Here is a 17462-nt window from a genome sequence, read left to right as displayed (position 1 = left end):
ACATATATATATAAAATCCTCAAATGACTTTAAATTTGTAATCCATATGATATCTTCTGTAATGTCTCTCAACTGGATTGTTAATTCCATTACCCATATTAGGGTAACATCACATCCAAATTCCAACAGTATGTTCGATATCTTCAATTACCATCTGCCCCCATCAATAGTAAGTATTTTCATATAGCAAAAAAAAACATCTGAGTGACTTTATATTTGTATTCCATATAGTGTCTTTTGTAATATCTTTCTTCTAGATTATTCATTCCAACCACCATGTTAGGGTAACAACCAGATCCTCTGCATGCCCCAATCCATAATTCTCTTGCCTTGAAGCTCAACATAAACGTAATCCATTTGTCAAAGAGTCCAAAATAGAAAGTTCCAATCCACTCGATTTAAGGCCATCTTCCACATCCCAAAAGTACAGCACTGCGGAGGTCTGTCACCCTCCTCAAGATAATATAAACCAATACTTTGCCTCAACTATCATTTCATATATTCAGTCATCTCTTAAGTAACTGGCATTACACTGTTGTTTGGTCTAGAAATTATTTTTGTAGGACCTGCTTCTTCTTTTCTTAACTTTTTGTGGCTTAGATCTCCATCCTGGTTTCCTTTCTGTAAGTTGTATATCAACTTACTGCTTGATTTCCATGCTGGTCTGTAGCTTGATAAATCATCCCATTAGAATCCAAAGCCGCCTCTCTTATATTTATAGGTAATCCAACAATAACCTCTGAAGAAGAATCCAGAAGCAGCTCATCCACAAAAGCCTCTGTAGCTTGTTGTTTTTCCGTTACCTCCAGCACCATCTGCTTAGCCTGAATTTTTAAGGGTTTTAAGGGCATGGCGGAAGGCACTGAGGTCTTGGATTCTCCTTATCTCTGGGGGCAACTGATTCCAGAGGGTAGGTGCCCCCATGGAGAAGGCGCTCCCCCTGGGGGTCACCAGCCTACATTGTTTGGCTGATGGCACCCTGAGGAGGCCCTCTCTGTGGGAGCGCACGGGTCGATGGGAGGTCGTCAGTAGCAGCAGGCAGTCTCGAAGATAGCTAGGCCCTATGCCATGGAGCGTTTTAAAAGTGATGACCAACACCTTGAAGCGCACCCGGAAGACCACCGGGAGCCAGTGCAGCTCGCGCAGGAGTGGTGTTACATGGGAGCGCCATGCTGCTCCCGTCACTACCCACGCTGCTGCATTCTGAACCAGTTGGAACCTCCGGGTGCTCTTCAAGGGGAGCCCCATGTAGAGAGCGTTGCAATAGTCAAGGCGAGAGGTGACGAGGGCGTGAGTGACTGTGCACAGGGAATCCCAATCAAGAAAGGGCCGCAACTGGCGAATCAGGCGAACCTGACAAAAGGTCCCCCTGGTTACAGCCATCAGATGTTCCTCCAAGGACAGCTGCATATCCAGGAGGACTCCCAAATTGTGAGCCCTTTCTGTGGGGGCCAAAGACTCGCCCCCAATAGTCAGTGATGGAGTCAACTGACTATATTGGGATGCCGGGAGCCACAGCCACTCAGTCTTGGAAGGGTTGAGCTTGAGCCTGTTCCTCCCCATCCAGATCCGCACAGACTCCAGGCACTGGGACATCACTTCAAGGGCATCGTTGGGGTGGCCTGGGGTGGAGATGTACAGCTGGGTGTCATCAGCGTACTGGTGGTATCTCACCCCGAAGCCACGGATGATCTCGCCCAGCGGCTTCACATAAATGTTGAACAGAAGGGGCGAGAGGACCGATCCCTGCGGCACTCCACAGATGAGAGGCCTCGAGGTCGACCTCTGCCCCCCTGCCAACACAAACTGCGACCGGTCGGAGAGAAAGGAGGAGAACCACCGCAACACGGTGCCTCCCACCCCCAACTCTTCCAGCCGGTGCAGCATGATACCATGGTCGATGGTATCAAAAGCCGCTGAGAGATCTAACAGGACCAGAACAGAGGAGCAACCCCTGTCTCGAGCCCTCCAGAGATCATCAACCAATGTGACCAATGCCGTTTCCGTGCTGTGCCCAGACCTGAAACCCGACTGGAATGGATCTAGATAAGATGTTTCCTCCAGGAATTGTGGGAACTGTCGCGCGACCACACTCTCAACAACCTTCGCCATGAAGCGAAGGTTGGAGACAGGACGGTAGTTGGCCAATATTGCCGGATCCAGGGACGGCTTCTTGAGGAGAGGCCTCACCACCGCCTCTTTCAAGGCAGCGGGGAAGTGGCCCTCACTCAACGAAGCGTTGATAACACCCTGGAGCCAGCCTTGTGTAACCTCCCGGGAAGCCAGTACCAACCAGGAGGGACACGGGTCCAGTAAACATGTGGCCATACTAAATCTCCCCAAAATCCTATCCACATCATCGGGAGTCACAGCATCAAACTCCTCCCAGGTAACATTCTCAAGACTATTCCTCGTCACCCTGCCCTGATCTACCCAGTCAGAGTCCAAATCCCCCCGGATCTGAGCAATTTTGTCATACAGGTATTGTCCAAAATCCTCCGCCCTGCCTTCCAAGGGATCCTCCCGCACTCCCGGATGGAGCAGGGAGCGGGTCACCCTAAACAGGGCAGCCGGACAATTCCCTGATGACGCAATAGAGGCGGAAAAGTAATTAAACTTTGCCGTCTTTATCGCCACTAGGTAGGCCTTAATGTGCAACTTTACCAGTGTTCGATCAGATTCAGCGAGACTGGCCCTCCAACCACTCTCCAGGTGTCTTTTCCGGCGCTTCATTTCCCTCAGCTCCTCAGTAAACCAAGGAGCCACTCAGGATCGGCACCGGGTCAGAGGCCGCAAAGGCACAACTCGGTCCAAGGCCCCACCAGCCGCCCGATCCCAGGCGGCTACCAGGTCCTCGGCCGAGTCATGTGCTAGATCCTCAGGAAATGGCCCAAGCTCCATCTGGAACCTCTCAGGATCCATCAGGCACCTGGGGCGGATCCATCTAATTGGGTCCGCCTCCCTGCAGCGGGGGGCAGCGGTTCGAAGATCCAGGCAAAGGAGTGAGTGGTCAGTCCATGACAAGGGTTCCATGTCTATATCCCCAATAACAAGACCACTCAACCACTGGCCAGAGACAAAAATCAAGTCCAGAGTGTGACCTCCCCTGTGAGTAGGGCCATGAATTAACTGGGTCAGGTCCATGGCCGTCATGGAAGCCATGAACTCCCAAGCCACCTCAGACATTTCACCAACGGATGGCAAGTTGAAATCACCCATGAGTAAAAGCCTGGGTGTATCTACTGCCACCGTGGCTATCACGTCGAGTAGCTCAGGTAGGGCTGTTGCCACGCGGCAGGGAGCCAGGTACGTAAGCAACAAGCCCATCTGAACCCCACAACCCCACCTCACAAAGAGGGACTCACATCTGGCTATCTGAGGCACAGCGGTCTCCCTCGGACCCAGATCCTCGTTAATTACTTTTTAATGATGATGTCTGTATATTTATGTTTTTAAATTGGCTGTACACCGCCCCGAGTCCTTTGGGAGAAGGGTGGTATATAAATAAAATTAATATAACATAACATAATATTTTTTTAAAAAAACATGTCAGCGGGCAGAAATGAAAAGAAGTTTGTTCATAATAAAAACAAAATGACAGATAATCTTTGCCATCAATCATATGGAGAACAGGGGGTGAGGCAAATATAACTATCAAAGAAATGAGACCCAGAGCACAGGTTTAAGAAATACTGACCTATAATAATAAATTATAATATAAGTATGCAGAGATCTCCATTCTATAATTATATATCATAAACATATCCACAATTTAATCGTAGTAATTGGGAAGCAGAACTTCTGAATAATTCATCAATTTTTTATTATTGTCTTGGGAATAAAGACTAGATAAAGTAGAAAAATTGGGTTAGACAGCATCACCACCAGATGGATTCGTAACTGGCTGACCAACCACACTCAACATGTAGTCCTCAATGGAACTTCATGTACATGGAGGGAAGTATGCAGTTGAGTACCCCAGGGCTCTGTTTTAGACCCAGTACTCTTCAACATCTTCATCAATGACTTGGACAAGGAACTCATCTAATTTGAAGATGACATCAAGCTGGCAGGAATAGCTAACTCTCCAGAAGAGAGGCTTAAAATACAGAAGGATCTTGACAGACTTGAACATTGGGTGCTCTCTAACAAAATGAAATTAAATGGTGAAAAAAATAAGGTTCTATATTTAGGGAAGAAAAACAAAATGCACAGGTACCGTATATGTGGTACCTTGCTCAATAGTAGTAACTGTGACAGAGATCTTGGAATCCTAGTGGATAACCATTTAAATATGAGCCAGCAGTGTGCAGCAGCTGCCAAAAAAGCCAACACAGTTCTAGGCTGCATAAACAGAGGGATAGAATCAAGATCACGTGAAGTGTTAATACCACTTTGTAATGCCTTGGTAAGGCCACACTTGGAATACTGCGTTCAGGTTTGGTCGCCACAATGTAAAAAAGATGTGGAGAAAGATGTGGAGAAAGAGTGCAGAGAAGAGCAACAAAGATGATTAGGGGACTGGAGGCTAAAACATATGAAGAACGGTTACAGGAATTGGATATGTCTAGTTTAATGAAAAGAAGGACTAAGGATGACATGATAGCAGTGTTCCGATAGCTCAGGGGCTGCCACAAAGAAGAGGCAGTCGAGTTATTCTCCAAAGCACCTGAGGGTAGGACAAGAAGCAATGGGTGGAAACTAATCAAGGAGAGAAGCAACTTAGAACTAAGGAGAAATTTCCTGACAGTTAGAACAATTAATCAGTGGAACAACTTGCCTCCAGAAGTTGTGAATGCTCCAACACTGGAAGTTTTTAAGAAGATGTTGGATAACCATTTGTCTGAAGTGGTGTAGGTTTCCTGCCTAAGCAAGAGGTTGGATTAGAAGACCTCCAAGGTCCATCCCAACACTGTTATTCTATTCTATTCTATTCTATTCTATTCTATTCTATTCTATTCTATTCTATTCTATTCTATTCTATTCTATTCTATTCTATTCTATTCTATTCATCCTTCAGTTTCTTGCCAAACTCCTGACCAAGTAGAGGTTCAAAAAGTAGCAGTAAGGTATTTTTATAAGATGATGTATCGTTGGTATTTAATACCTTATAAATTGTCGAAGTTGGATAGTGGTGTGTTAAATACATGGTGGAAATGTAATTGGTCCAAAGGTACCGATTTTTATTACCTTTGGCGGACATGTAAGAAAGTCAAGAATTATTGGGATCAGATAAGTGCTTTAATTTAGGGAATTTTTAAAACAAGTGTACAATTGAAACCAGAGATTTTTCTTTTAGGTTTGATGGATAAGCAGCTTGAGAAAAAACATGGGACTTTGTATCTATGTATGATAACAGCAAGATGTCTCTATTGTGAAGTTAATGGAATTGGCTGAGATGACAAAACTAACTACTTTGATTAAAGTAGTTAGTTTTGTTTCTATATGATGTTCACTTAAAGAAATGATTTTTTTATTTTAGGATTTGACAATTAACTGGTTATGATTATAGAACTACTGTGCACTATTGAATTTTAGGACAAATATTTGTATTAACCAAAATTGGAAATTATTTTCTTATTTTTTCCTTTATTTCTTGCAGTCTCCCCTTTTTTCCTTTACAATTCTTTTTTTTTAATATATTCTATGTTTTATTTAAAAAAATTAAAAGTATATACAATGAAAAAAAAATAGTAGCAGTAAGGTTTCCTTTTAACCAGGTCTGACCAAGTCAATGTTGGGCAACATGTGCCCCTTCTCAAGAAAAAGGGGCACATGTTGCCCTTTCTTTTTAAGAGGGAGGCTCAAAAGGTGAGAAGTGAGCAAAGCGAAGATCACTGACCACAGCTCAGTGGGTTTGAGTGCGAATTGCAGTGAGGCAACCCCCGTCACCCACGAAAAGGAGGGGCGCGCAGGGCGCGATCTGGCGATTGGCCTAACCTCACCCGTCGATACAGCTCAGCCTCCTCACGTTAAGCTTTTGCAGCCCCAACGTTAAGTCACAGGTAGGCTTGGAAACCGAGGAGGCGGGAGGCGGTCCCTCCTTTGAGAAAGTTATAGGACTAGGTGGTGATTGTTTCACTGAGAGGCATTGGGGAAGTGTCTTGCCTACGTCTCGGGAAATTCCCTGACGCAGTAAGCGCACAGAGAGGAAGACCCTAGTCGCCGGACCCAGACAAGCAGCGCTCAGACGCGGAACAGGCAAGACGGAGGCTGCCGTCTGAACCAGAAGCAACTCCGCAGACGCCAGCCTCAGCGGGAAAAGGTCCCACCATGGCCGGTAAGGGCTCGGGTCGCGCGGTCGGGCTCTCTCGGATCGAGGTCAGCAAGGCGGTCCTGCGCCGCTTGCTGGACGCTATTGGCTGGAAAGAGGGCAGAAATCGAGGCACAGAGGCCTCACGAAGGCTGTTCCTATACCAACAGTCCCTCGGCATTCACTTTGGTTTGAGTCCCTGGGGCCAAAGAAAGTATTTTCTTTCTGGGTAGTTGGACAGAAAACCACATCTGGAGAGAAAGCTTGCTTATAAGATACAAGGATTATAGAGTATTGACAAATGCTTTGCTTACTTCTTGATCCTTTCCCTTTTTTGCAGGCTAGGGGACCTGATGGTGGATAGTTAGATTAATCGTTTGAATGTTTTCCTGGTGTGAAAGTAGCCGGAGAAAACTTTTAATGGTGTGAGGCCAGGTTTTGTAAACCACTCAATGCAGGCAACATAAAATCAAAATTACAAAGACAAAATCCTCCGATGGGCTGCTCAATGTTGGGGGTGACTCATGGGTTAAAAAGAAATCCCCACACCCATATCCCCCGTTCCTCGTTTTTTTAATGTTTATTTTTTCTTAATTTTTAAATGTTTTGTATTACCTTTTAATCTTTGTATTATGCTGCTATTGAGGGGCAGCATCTTAATTAGTTAATTCAGTGTTTCTCAACCTTGGAAGCTTGAAGATGGTGGACTTCAACTCCCAGAATCCCCCAGTCCACCCATCTTCAAGCTACCAAGGTTGAGAAACACTGAGTTAATTAGAGGACCTCTAGGTAGCCATTTGAATCTTGTTCTGAAGAGCAATAAGGTGCCTTAGATACGTACGTTCTATTTTCATTTTGCCCTTTATAGGTTCTTTCAAGTTAAAATGTTACTTTCAGCTGCTTGGAAAAAGAATAGGATACAGATATACAGTAATTGATGAAATACTAGAATCAGTATAACACTGATTAAGTCAGTTGATATTTGCTATCTGAGAAGGACCCATACTATTTTGTAGCAGTGAAAGAGAGAGCCTTGGGGCACCTTCAGATCTATTATAGCAAAATTGTATTTTGTCAAAAGCTGGTCTTTTAAGTCTCACAAAGTCTTTTTGTTTTGATATTTAGATTGTTAGAGCACTTCAGGTTTATGAGGTTTTATGTCTCCACTATAATAGGTAATTTTGAGGCATTAAAGTCATTTTCTTACTGACAGCTTCCACTTTTCTGAATAAGAACAGCTTTGAACAAACGTGCTTAAGTAACTATGTAAAAATGAGGTAGAGAGGAATTGGAAAGACACAGACACTATCCTAATTCATAATTAATGTAGTTTTTTTTAAAAAAAGAATTATATTGAGTATTTATTGATCTACCACTTACTGTCATTCAACTGTGGAACTTGCTGAATGCTGTTTTGCTGCATTGGTCTATTGGTACTGAAAACTGAACTGGTGCCTCCAAAAAATGGAGGTTCCGGGTAATTACTGCTTGATTTCAGCTGTTGCCCTTTTGAATTCCCCTTTTATCTGCAAGATAGCCTAAGATATGAAGGGAAGAGGCAGTGAAGATTGGGAAAGTAGACAAAATTCATCTCAATTTTGTATGTTTGTTCAAATACCCATCACTGATTCCAAGTTGATTTATTTCCACATAAGCACTGTAACGATTTCTTTCTAAACAGAGGTAAAAATTGCACAGCAGATTTCCATCTAAATGTCTAATGAAGAGCCGTAGCTAGGCTTCATTTTGTTTCTAAGAGGTGAACTGTGCCTAAGTTTGTTAAAATCAAAATCTTTCATTGAATCCTTATAATATTTTTTGCTGAAAGAAACTATTAATGACATATTTTGAAACTGTGTTTTTTAACATTATTAATTACATCAAATTTTCTTTATCTGCTATTGCTGGCTTCAAAGTTATTTGAAAGTTACAAAATAGTTTATAATTATTCTATATATTATGGTTGATCATTAGAATTTAGGCATGTTATCAGTTATTACATTCTAAATTATTAAAATGTAGGTGTGATGTGTAGTACAGTACCATTTTCACTAATAAGTAGAAGTTGGTGGAAGAGAAATATAACATTATTCAGAAACTTTTACCTCTTACAATTGTGAATGTATAATATAATATTTTGCATATGAAAGATACAGTATACAGTATTTCATTCTATATGATTTGACACATAAAAAAATCTACATTTAAGCCTTGCATCTTTTTCATCATTGCATTCAAAATTTCACATAGTACAGAAATATCTTAAATTTCTGTTGCCAGTGTCATTTTGTGAGATTATTTGTATAATGAAATATTGATTTCAAGTCCTTTTGGTTTTGATATGAAATAATAACTTCAAGGATATTATAAAATGTACCACACTGAGAAAATTCATACTGTTATTATTTCTGCTTAATATACAATATACATATGAATGAACCTTTCACTTACACACTTTTACTTCTCTCTTTTCTTGAGCAAACAAAAAACAAGGAAGTCTTCAGTTAAATACAGTTTCCTGTTTTGTCCAAACTGGTGACACAATTTTCTTTATTTAAATATTTAATATTTGTTCTCTCAATGGATATCAGGGCAACATGTAATCAATAAAACAGTGCAATGATTTACTAATACTCTTTAAATATAATCAAAAGAGTGGTCAAATTTCCCTATCTTCACTTGATGTTGAAATTAAATTACTGGCACCATCCATATATTGAGCATTTTCAGTTATATTTGTTGAAAGACAGGACTTGTAGATGCAACTTGTAGATGCAACATCTAAGTGACAAAATACATTTTAAAATATAGAAGAAAGGAAAAAACTGCTGTATTTTTTCTTGCATTCTCTGAACTTACATATGTGGACATTTCAAATGAAAAAACCAGAAAGGAGAGAAAGATTATATCATTTTACATAAGGTACTAAGCTTTCTCTCTGTATACAACATTAGCGGGCCTTATTCAAGATGACAATGAAGATGCTTACTGTAAGGAGGTAGAGGGTTTAGTGAAGTGGTGTGACAAAAACAGCCTCATTTTAAATGTAAGAAAAACTAAAGAGATCGTTGTCGATTTCAGAAAAGGCAGGCACAGCCACACACCTCTATGTATTAATGAGTCACCTGTGGTGGTGGTTAGCAGCATCAAGTTTCTGGGTGTACAGCTAACGAGTAGGCTAGCTTGGTCACTCAACAATGAGACACTGGTGAAGTGGACACAGCAGCGCCTGCTTTTTCTGCGTCACATGAGAAAAGATTCTTCCCCTGTCCTTACCACTTTCTATAGAGGGACAATCGTGAGTATCCTGTCGTATTGCATTACTGTCTGGTTTGGAAGCATTACTGCTTCGGACAGGAAGGCAGTGCAGAGAGTGATGAGGATGGCAGAAAAGATCATTTGTTGATCACTTCCTTCTATCCAGGACATAGCATATAAGCGATGCTTGACCAGGGTCCACAGGATTGTCTGGGATGCTACATATCCTCTTCACAACCTGTTTTCCTTGTTATCTTCTGGGAGGAGGTTTCATGGTATCCAAAGCAGAACATCTAGATTCAGTCACAGTTTTGTTCCATATAGCATCAATCTTGTGAACTCTCAAGTTTCCTCTTTCCACTACGTATCAAAGTAGATATATATGTGTGTGTATGTATGTGTGTGTGTGTGTGTGTGTGTGTGTGTGTGTATATATATATGTGTGTGTATATATATATATATATATATATATATATATATATATATATCCATTTTGAATATGTGTCTGTGTGTGTCTGTGTATGATGCATGTATTTATGTATGTATATAGCATGTGCATATGTGTGATCTATATGTGTGTTTGGGTAAATATACACTTTTACTTGAGAGCAGGCAACAGAATTTCATTTTTAATGTGGGCCAATGTTCTCACAGTAAAAAAAATGACAATAAAGTTATCTTATATGTAGAGCACCATAGATTTCCCTGGGCAAAGGCAATGCATGAAAAGAAATGGGACCTTCTAGGCCTGAGATTACGGGCTAGGGATCTGTTGGTTTGAGGAATGAAAGGAAAGCCTCACTGAAGGCAATAAACTATTGAGGTAACTGCAGACTAATGTCAATAAAAAGAAAAGACTCACAGCATGTGAAGAAACAACAAAACATCTGACTTCTTTTGTGGCGAGCAGGTGCCTTTTGGATAGCCTAGTCATGCCTTCCTTATATATATCAAGACTTCCTGGAAGCCAGAGGTACAATTTCCTTTCAAGGAGAAGCTGTACAACTGAATTAATTTTAATCCCAGGTGTACCTTCTGTCCTAAGCAGCTGCATTCCTTTTCTCCTGCCTTTTATACATTTTTAAATTTAGTCTATTTTTATTCAGACTTTTCTATGGGAGCTCAGAGAACTATATGGGGATCAGATTTTGCCCATAACAACCATATGAGGTAGGTAGGGTTGAGTGACAGTGGCTGGCCTTAAATCACTAATTGAGCTCTGTGATCAGCATAGTGAACATGGCACTATGTAATATGGATACTGAGAGTCTTAGGCTTGGTTGACACTTTGCATTAAGCCATCTTTTTATCAAAATTAGAGATGGGGAGGAAAAGAACTACAACAAATACATAAGAAGCAGAGCTGTGGAGTCGGGAGATAAATGTTCCGACTCCGACTCCGACTCCGACTCCTCAGTTTTTTGTACTTCCGACTCCGACTCCGACTCCGACTCCCCGACTCCGACTCCTCTGTATTAATATGCGAATGTATTTTATACATTCCTTGAAGGAAAGAAAGGCAACATACATGTCATTACCACAGGACTACTGGCTGGGAAGCCAACAGTCTACTGTATTGAACAGTTTAAGCAAAAGACAAACACAATGAAAACAACAAAGTTTTATTAATTTTTTTTTATTAATTTAATTAATCAAGTTGCTGGATAGTAGCAGCAGGCATAAACATCAGGAACAGGAACTTTACCAGTTCAAAAATACAAACCACATTATTTGGTTGTTTTAGAACAAAAACAAAGCTTATCTATATGAACCAAAAACAAAATCTGTAAAACCTAGAAATGGTTTATATTAATCTTGAAATGTAGTTATAGGCTTAGCAAATGCAAATCAATTCAATGTAGAGTTCTAAGGAAGAGAATTGCCTCTGCCAGATCCTCTTTCATAGAGGCTCTTAAGTCAGACTTTATTATTTTTAGGGCTGAAAATAATCTTTCGACACTGACTTGGGTGGGTGGCATTGCAGTAACTATTCTGGCCACATCACTAACGATCTCTGGATAAACAAGGATGGCTTCTTCAACAGTAAGTTTTGATGAGCGATCATACTTTTCAACTTCTTTTAGTGCTTTATAAAACTCCTGTTGGAATTTTTTTATTTGGACATTTACTGGTTCTGTAACGCTTATGCGACGTCGCTTTCCTTTAGCAACTTCCATTTTGTCTAAGAAGGAATCAAAGTCTAATTCTTCGTTTGAAGAAGATGATTCTGAGTTACCACTATTGCTTAAAAGAACTCCATCCTCCTGTGGAGGTATTTCAGGTCGTAATCCCTTCATGCGAACTGCTACATCATAGAGGGCCTTTTTCCCAGTAGCAATCTGTTTACTGTTCAATAAAAGTCGGCTCATTGGGTCGACATAAATAGCCGCTAACAAGATTTCATTTTCCAGCAAAAGACTCTCTCTTTTCATCATTGAAGATGCAATGCCCTCAGCTATTAACCCTCCATTTTTGTTCAGGCGATATAACAGGCTCTTCCATTCCAAGAGGAATTTACCCGGGGTTAGATCATCACATTGCAACCTCTTGGTGACAGTGAAGGGGTGAGAAAGAAGGTTCTCCAGCTCTTTTGTTTGTGTCCACTGGCTTGCAGTTAATGCAAGATTTTCATTGTCCATTTCTTCTATGAAGTCTTTAAGTTCAAGCAAACGCTTCACCATTAAATAAGTGCTTCCCCAGCGAGTTGTTTGATCCAAAATGGCTCCTTTTCCTGCACGTCTTTTCAAAATTGCATCTGTTTTTCGGGCCCTGGCTGCAACAGTTACTTGCCGTAATTTGCCAATTAATGTAGCTGCATGGCGATCTTTTAATCCATCTCTTATGGCAAGTTGCAGTGTATGAACAGCACATCGCATATGATGAATAGTAGCAAGCTTCAATGCTTCTTCAACAAAGTTGTCTAAAAAAATGTCAGCATTCTCTTCAGTTTCTAAACTTTCTCTAATACTTGCAGAGCTGTCTTCCTCTAAGTCTAATATCTGTTTGATACCTTCTTCATCTGCCTTCATCTTCTCAATTGTGCTCAACATGTTAGAAGCGTTATCTGTCACAACACATAAAATCTGTTCCTTTTTAATTTCAAAATCTTCTAGAACACCCTCCACTAACTTCTGAAGGTAATCACTGGTGTGATGTGCCTGAGTGTCCTTTACTCCGAGGGTCCGTGTTATTGTTTTGTTATTTTCATCCACAAATCTAACATTAATAGCGAAATAATTGACTCTGTGACGTGTGCATGCATCCATTTTAAGGAAGACAAAACGTCCTTTCATAACTTTCTGTAGTTCTTCCTTTTTACATTTGGCCTCCTCAATTATAAGTTTCCTTATACTTTCTCTTTCCAGAGAAACACCAAGTTTTTTTGCCATTTCTCCATTTAGGCCTAAAAAGGCTGTCTGTGAAAAGAAGGATAGTGGTACACTATTCTTTACTACCATTTCAATAATGTGGTGTTTGAATTTTTCTGGTGTCATCCTTATGGTAACTTTGTCAGATATAAAGAATTTTCTTATTTGTGATTGTTCTCCAGTAGATTTCTGAACGTTTTTTGTCACAGAAGTAGATGCAATGTTTTCATTGCTATCTTTCTCATTCACGGCTTCTAACACTTTGGGATGAAAACGCTGTAAGTGTCTTTTCAAATTTGATGCTCTTGTAGGTGCATTTTTATCAGGCCCACTGAAACTGCTAATTTTTGCATCACATTGTTTTTCACCATCATCATCTTTTCTAATACATTGGCACACGTAATGTTTTCCATCACTTGATAATGCAAAGTGCTCATAAACAGTAGACTTTGTTGTGTTTGTTGTTAGCAGTCTTTTTGCCATTGTTTAGGATGCCTCTTTCCCTAAAATATAAAATATGTTATACTAACTGGCATATAATTAGATTTTTAATATCAACATACACAGTCTTGTAAGTTGTACGTACATGGCTTTATACAAACAAATAAGCTATATATCCCAGCACTAAACCTAGACATGATTTGTCCTATACAATATAAACACTTACAGTTGAATCCAAGAAGCTGTTCCACCAAGTTCTTCTAAGCCAGTGGTTCTCAACCTTCCTAATGCCGCGACCCTTTAATACAGTTCCTCATGTTGTGGTGACCCCCAACCAGGGGTGGGTTCTAAATTTTTTTACTACCGGTTCTGTGGGCGTGGCTTATTTTGTGGGCATGGCTTGGAGGTTATGTGACTGGGTGGGTGTGGCTAGCTGGTCATGTGACCGGGTGGCCATGGCTATGTGTATAGAGGGCTGAAAAAAGTCATTTCTGACAGGTCCTCGCACTTTTGACTGGTCCTCACACTTATGACCATCCTCACATTTATGCCCGTGCAGCATTTTTAACAACCATGTCACTCATTTCACAACTGCTTCTCTTCACCATGGTGACAAGATAGGGCAAAAACGTAAAATGTGAGGACAGTCATAAGTTCGAGGACTGGTCAAAAGGGAGAGGACCAGTCAGAAATAACTTTTTCAGCCCTCTGAGTAGTCCATATACATAAAAGGATACAGCAATAGAGAGGGATGAAGGAAGGGAAGGGAAATTAGAGTAGGAGTGAGGGTAAGAGAGGGAGGAAGAGAGGAGGAGAAGGAGAAAGGAAGAGGAAGTAGGGAGGAGAAGAAGAGGGTGAGGAAGAGAAAGTAAGAAGGAAAGAAAAGAGAGAGGTGGTAGGTTTGAGGAGAAAGATTGCTGTACAATAAAAAAGATGAAAGGGAAGAAAGCCAACCCCAAACAAATATAAAGATATTAAGATAAAGAATGAATTGTTAAACTTTAAAGAATAAAAGAGAACAAATATGAATAAATAACAATAATTAGAAACACACATACAAACATACAATGTATTTTCTTTGAACAGAGTATTTGGCCGGTTCATAAATTTAAACAGTGTTTAGTCATGTTTAAAGTTTAAGCTAACAATCAGAGTTACAAGTTTTTATAGCCTTAGCTGAATGACAGCAGTTTTTCCAATGGTTTACAGCTTCAGTCTTGAACTATTGACCCTCCATTCCCTTCACTTATGCAAGTGTCTCTAGTCCTGCAAAAAACATATTTACTTAATCCCTTATCAGTGAGAGGCTAGGTTACCCATGGGCGCTGCGTTCCCTGTAACAGCAGAACACAACACTATGGAAAGTATAAGTATTGCCACTCCTAATTGTGCGTTGCGTGCCTTATAGTGAAGCACATGAAAAGCATGCTTCTTCACGGTCACTTAACGTGTTCATTTTGCGGTTACGTGAGGCACTGCATGCATTGGTCTTTATTCTTACAGTAGAGAAGTCATTAATTATAACTTTTTGTGAATTGGGACATTTAAACTTGCTTTTTTTAAAATTCCAATCTAAATTTAGTAGGAGTCGGAGTCGGAGTCGGTGCATTGTTTGCCGACTCCGACTCCGACTCCAGGTACCCAAAATTTCCTCCGACTCCGACTCCTCGACTCCGACTCCGACTCCGACTCCGACTCCACAGCACTGATAAGAAGCATATACAAAAGACAAATAACATGAGTATTCTTTAGGTTAGTTATTCTCAGTATATAGTCAATGAAGCAGTGATATTTGGTGAGAATCTGTAGAGGGCTTGTAGTTCATGTGTTAAATAAAAATAGTTATATATACATGTTGAATAATCACGGAAATATCACAGGATGGCCAAATCTTTTTTTAAACATTGTTTCACACTTTTTTCTCATGAAAGTCTCAAGGAATTTTAATGACAGTGTGAGTTTATGACCATTCTTAATTGCTTGTTTGTTGTTTATTTGTTTAACTTTAGTATCTTGAGGAAACTATTTGGGAGGGTTTATATGTATAATGGCATCCATAGACTCCCGTTTATGAAGCTAACTGCAGAAGCTTTCCCTCACAATGTAATAATATGCATAAAGAAATAACTTACTCTAAAGCAGGGGTGCACTATCCGCAATATCTCAGAAGTTAAGAAGTTTAAATTACTGAAGTTTGGCATCAAAATAGTTATTTTGGATGGAATAATTTCCTTCTTTCTTTCCCCTCTGTGTTTTTGGGGAAAATATCCTAGCTCAACCAATGGCATCATTAGCTATATCCCCATTAAAGGTAACTCATCCTGCTTCTAAATAGAGGTAGTCCTCGACTTACAACCACAATTGAGCCCAACATTTCTGTTGTTAAGTGAAGCATTTGTTAAGTGAGTTTTGCCCCATTTTACAACTTTTCTTGCCATAGTTGTTAAGTGAAACACTGAAGTTGTTAGTAACACTCAGACTTCCCCATTGACTTTGCTTGTCAGAACATCACAGAAGGTGATCCTGTGACACCCCCCCCCAGAACATTGCAGCTGTCATAAATATGAGTCTGTTCCCAAGCATCTGATTTTTGATCATGTGACTATGGGGATGCTGAAAAATGGTTTCATTGTAAATTGGTCACTAAATGAACTGTTGTAAACTGAGGACTACCTGTAGTCTTGAACTGGCTTGGGTAAAGCAAGAATTATGTGTGCAGTAAATGATGAATTTTCATAGGAATCTTGTAGAATAAAAGTTCGAATCTATGCTGGCTTAGGCTATAGTTATGAAGCCAGTTTTATATGCTTAAAGCCAGGAGTTAGGTGGGGTTCCTTTTTCTTTTTAAATGTATTACATCCAACTCTGCCCTAGATATAGCATTTTGAATGGATGTTTTGACTCTTGATACAGGGTTTGTCCAGTGTAGAACATAGAAAAGTAGAAGTGAAAATTAAGAATTGGGAACTTTTCCAATGTATTTCTGTAGAAAAGAACTGTCATTCCAGCCTGAGCAATTCAGAATGTTTAAAACGTGACTAATCTGTTTTTTAAATGGGCAACTAAGTTATTGATCACATATCTTGAATTTTTGAATATATTTTTTTCCTGTGAAGGACCACTTATCTTTTGCAGTCAAATGTTAAGAACCGTATGCTAACCAAATGCAGATAAAAGACAGCCTGGTCCAAAGTGGGCATGGCTACATTTTTTCTGTTTATGCTCAATAGCTTGCACAGAAGGATCTAATTGCTTGTTAGATTGTTAAACTTGATCAAGAGTTTTTGAAATTGCTAAGGCAAATTTGAATCTAAAGTTTGAATATAAGACACTGTAAGCATCATTGAGGTCATTGCTTCCCATTTCTGTAGTAGAATCTTCTAAGTTTAGGAAACAATATTATTCTTTTTAATGAGCTGGGTATCAACGGAAACAACCTTAACCTAAACTTAAACAATTTGTCCATTTAGCTCAATATTGTCTATTTTGATTGACAGGGGCTCTCTAAAATCTCCAAAAAAATTTAATTGAATATTCTAGAATCTTTGGCAAACCAATCACGTGTTTCATCATTAGCCTAATTACAGTATATGTTCATACATTGTCTTGCAATTTTATTTTTCCAGATTTGTTCATTATTTCTTTTGATAGCTTGGATGAATATAACATTGCTTTCATTTGTTTTTGGTTTGTTTTAATTGTTCATGGTTTGGAATCTGACATGGAGAAAAGCACTTGATTTAGAGAACTGGGATAGTTTCTTCCCAAGGACTAGATTGGAAGAAGATTTTTTCTTCCAAAAGAGATTAAAACATTACAAATTAAGTTCATACCTCTAGAAATTATAATAAGATTAATTTTGAGCTCTTAGTAAAATAAGTGTAAATATGTTTAGGAATCTATCATCAAACATTACTTAGCATATTTCATTGCAGCCTGGCAGCTGTACCATTTTGAGGTTATGGCATTACTTTAAAAATTGTTGCAAAATAAATCAAAAAATGAAATCAGACCTGTGGAATTGTTCAATAAACAGCTTCATGTTGAATCTGCTTATTCAAGTAAGTGAGTCCTATGATCTCCTAGTGGACAATGCGCAGGTAGTCATGACCATAATTGAGACCAGAATTTCTGCAGATGCA

At 39.8% G+C, this 17462-nt stretch overlaps 1 protein-coding gene across 1 annotated transcript in view; it reads left to right on the top strand.

Annotated features, from left to right (window-relative positions):
* The first annotated feature begins 849 nt into the window (after positions 1-849).
* REL (REL proto-oncogene, NF-kB subunit) overlaps positions 850-17462 on the top strand; it is a 64666-nt gene continuing 48053 nt past the window's right edge. Inside the window, exon 1 of the mRNA XM_070931980.1 lies at positions 850-910. Coding sequence (XP_070788081.1) covers positions 850-910 — 61 coding nt within the window. The remainder of the gene's footprint in view (positions 911-17462) is intronic.

The sequence above is a fragment of the Pituophis catenifer genome, unplaced genomic scaffold (genome assembly GCF_029215685.1).
Source record: "Pituophis catenifer annectens isolate HBS135680 unplaced genomic scaffold, rPitCat1.0.hap2 SCAF_1, whole genome shotgun sequence".
Lineage (NCBI taxonomy): Eukaryota > Metazoa > Chordata > Lepidosauria > Squamata > Colubridae > Pituophis > Pituophis catenifer.
This window is presented reverse-complemented; position numbering and strand designations above follow the sequence as displayed.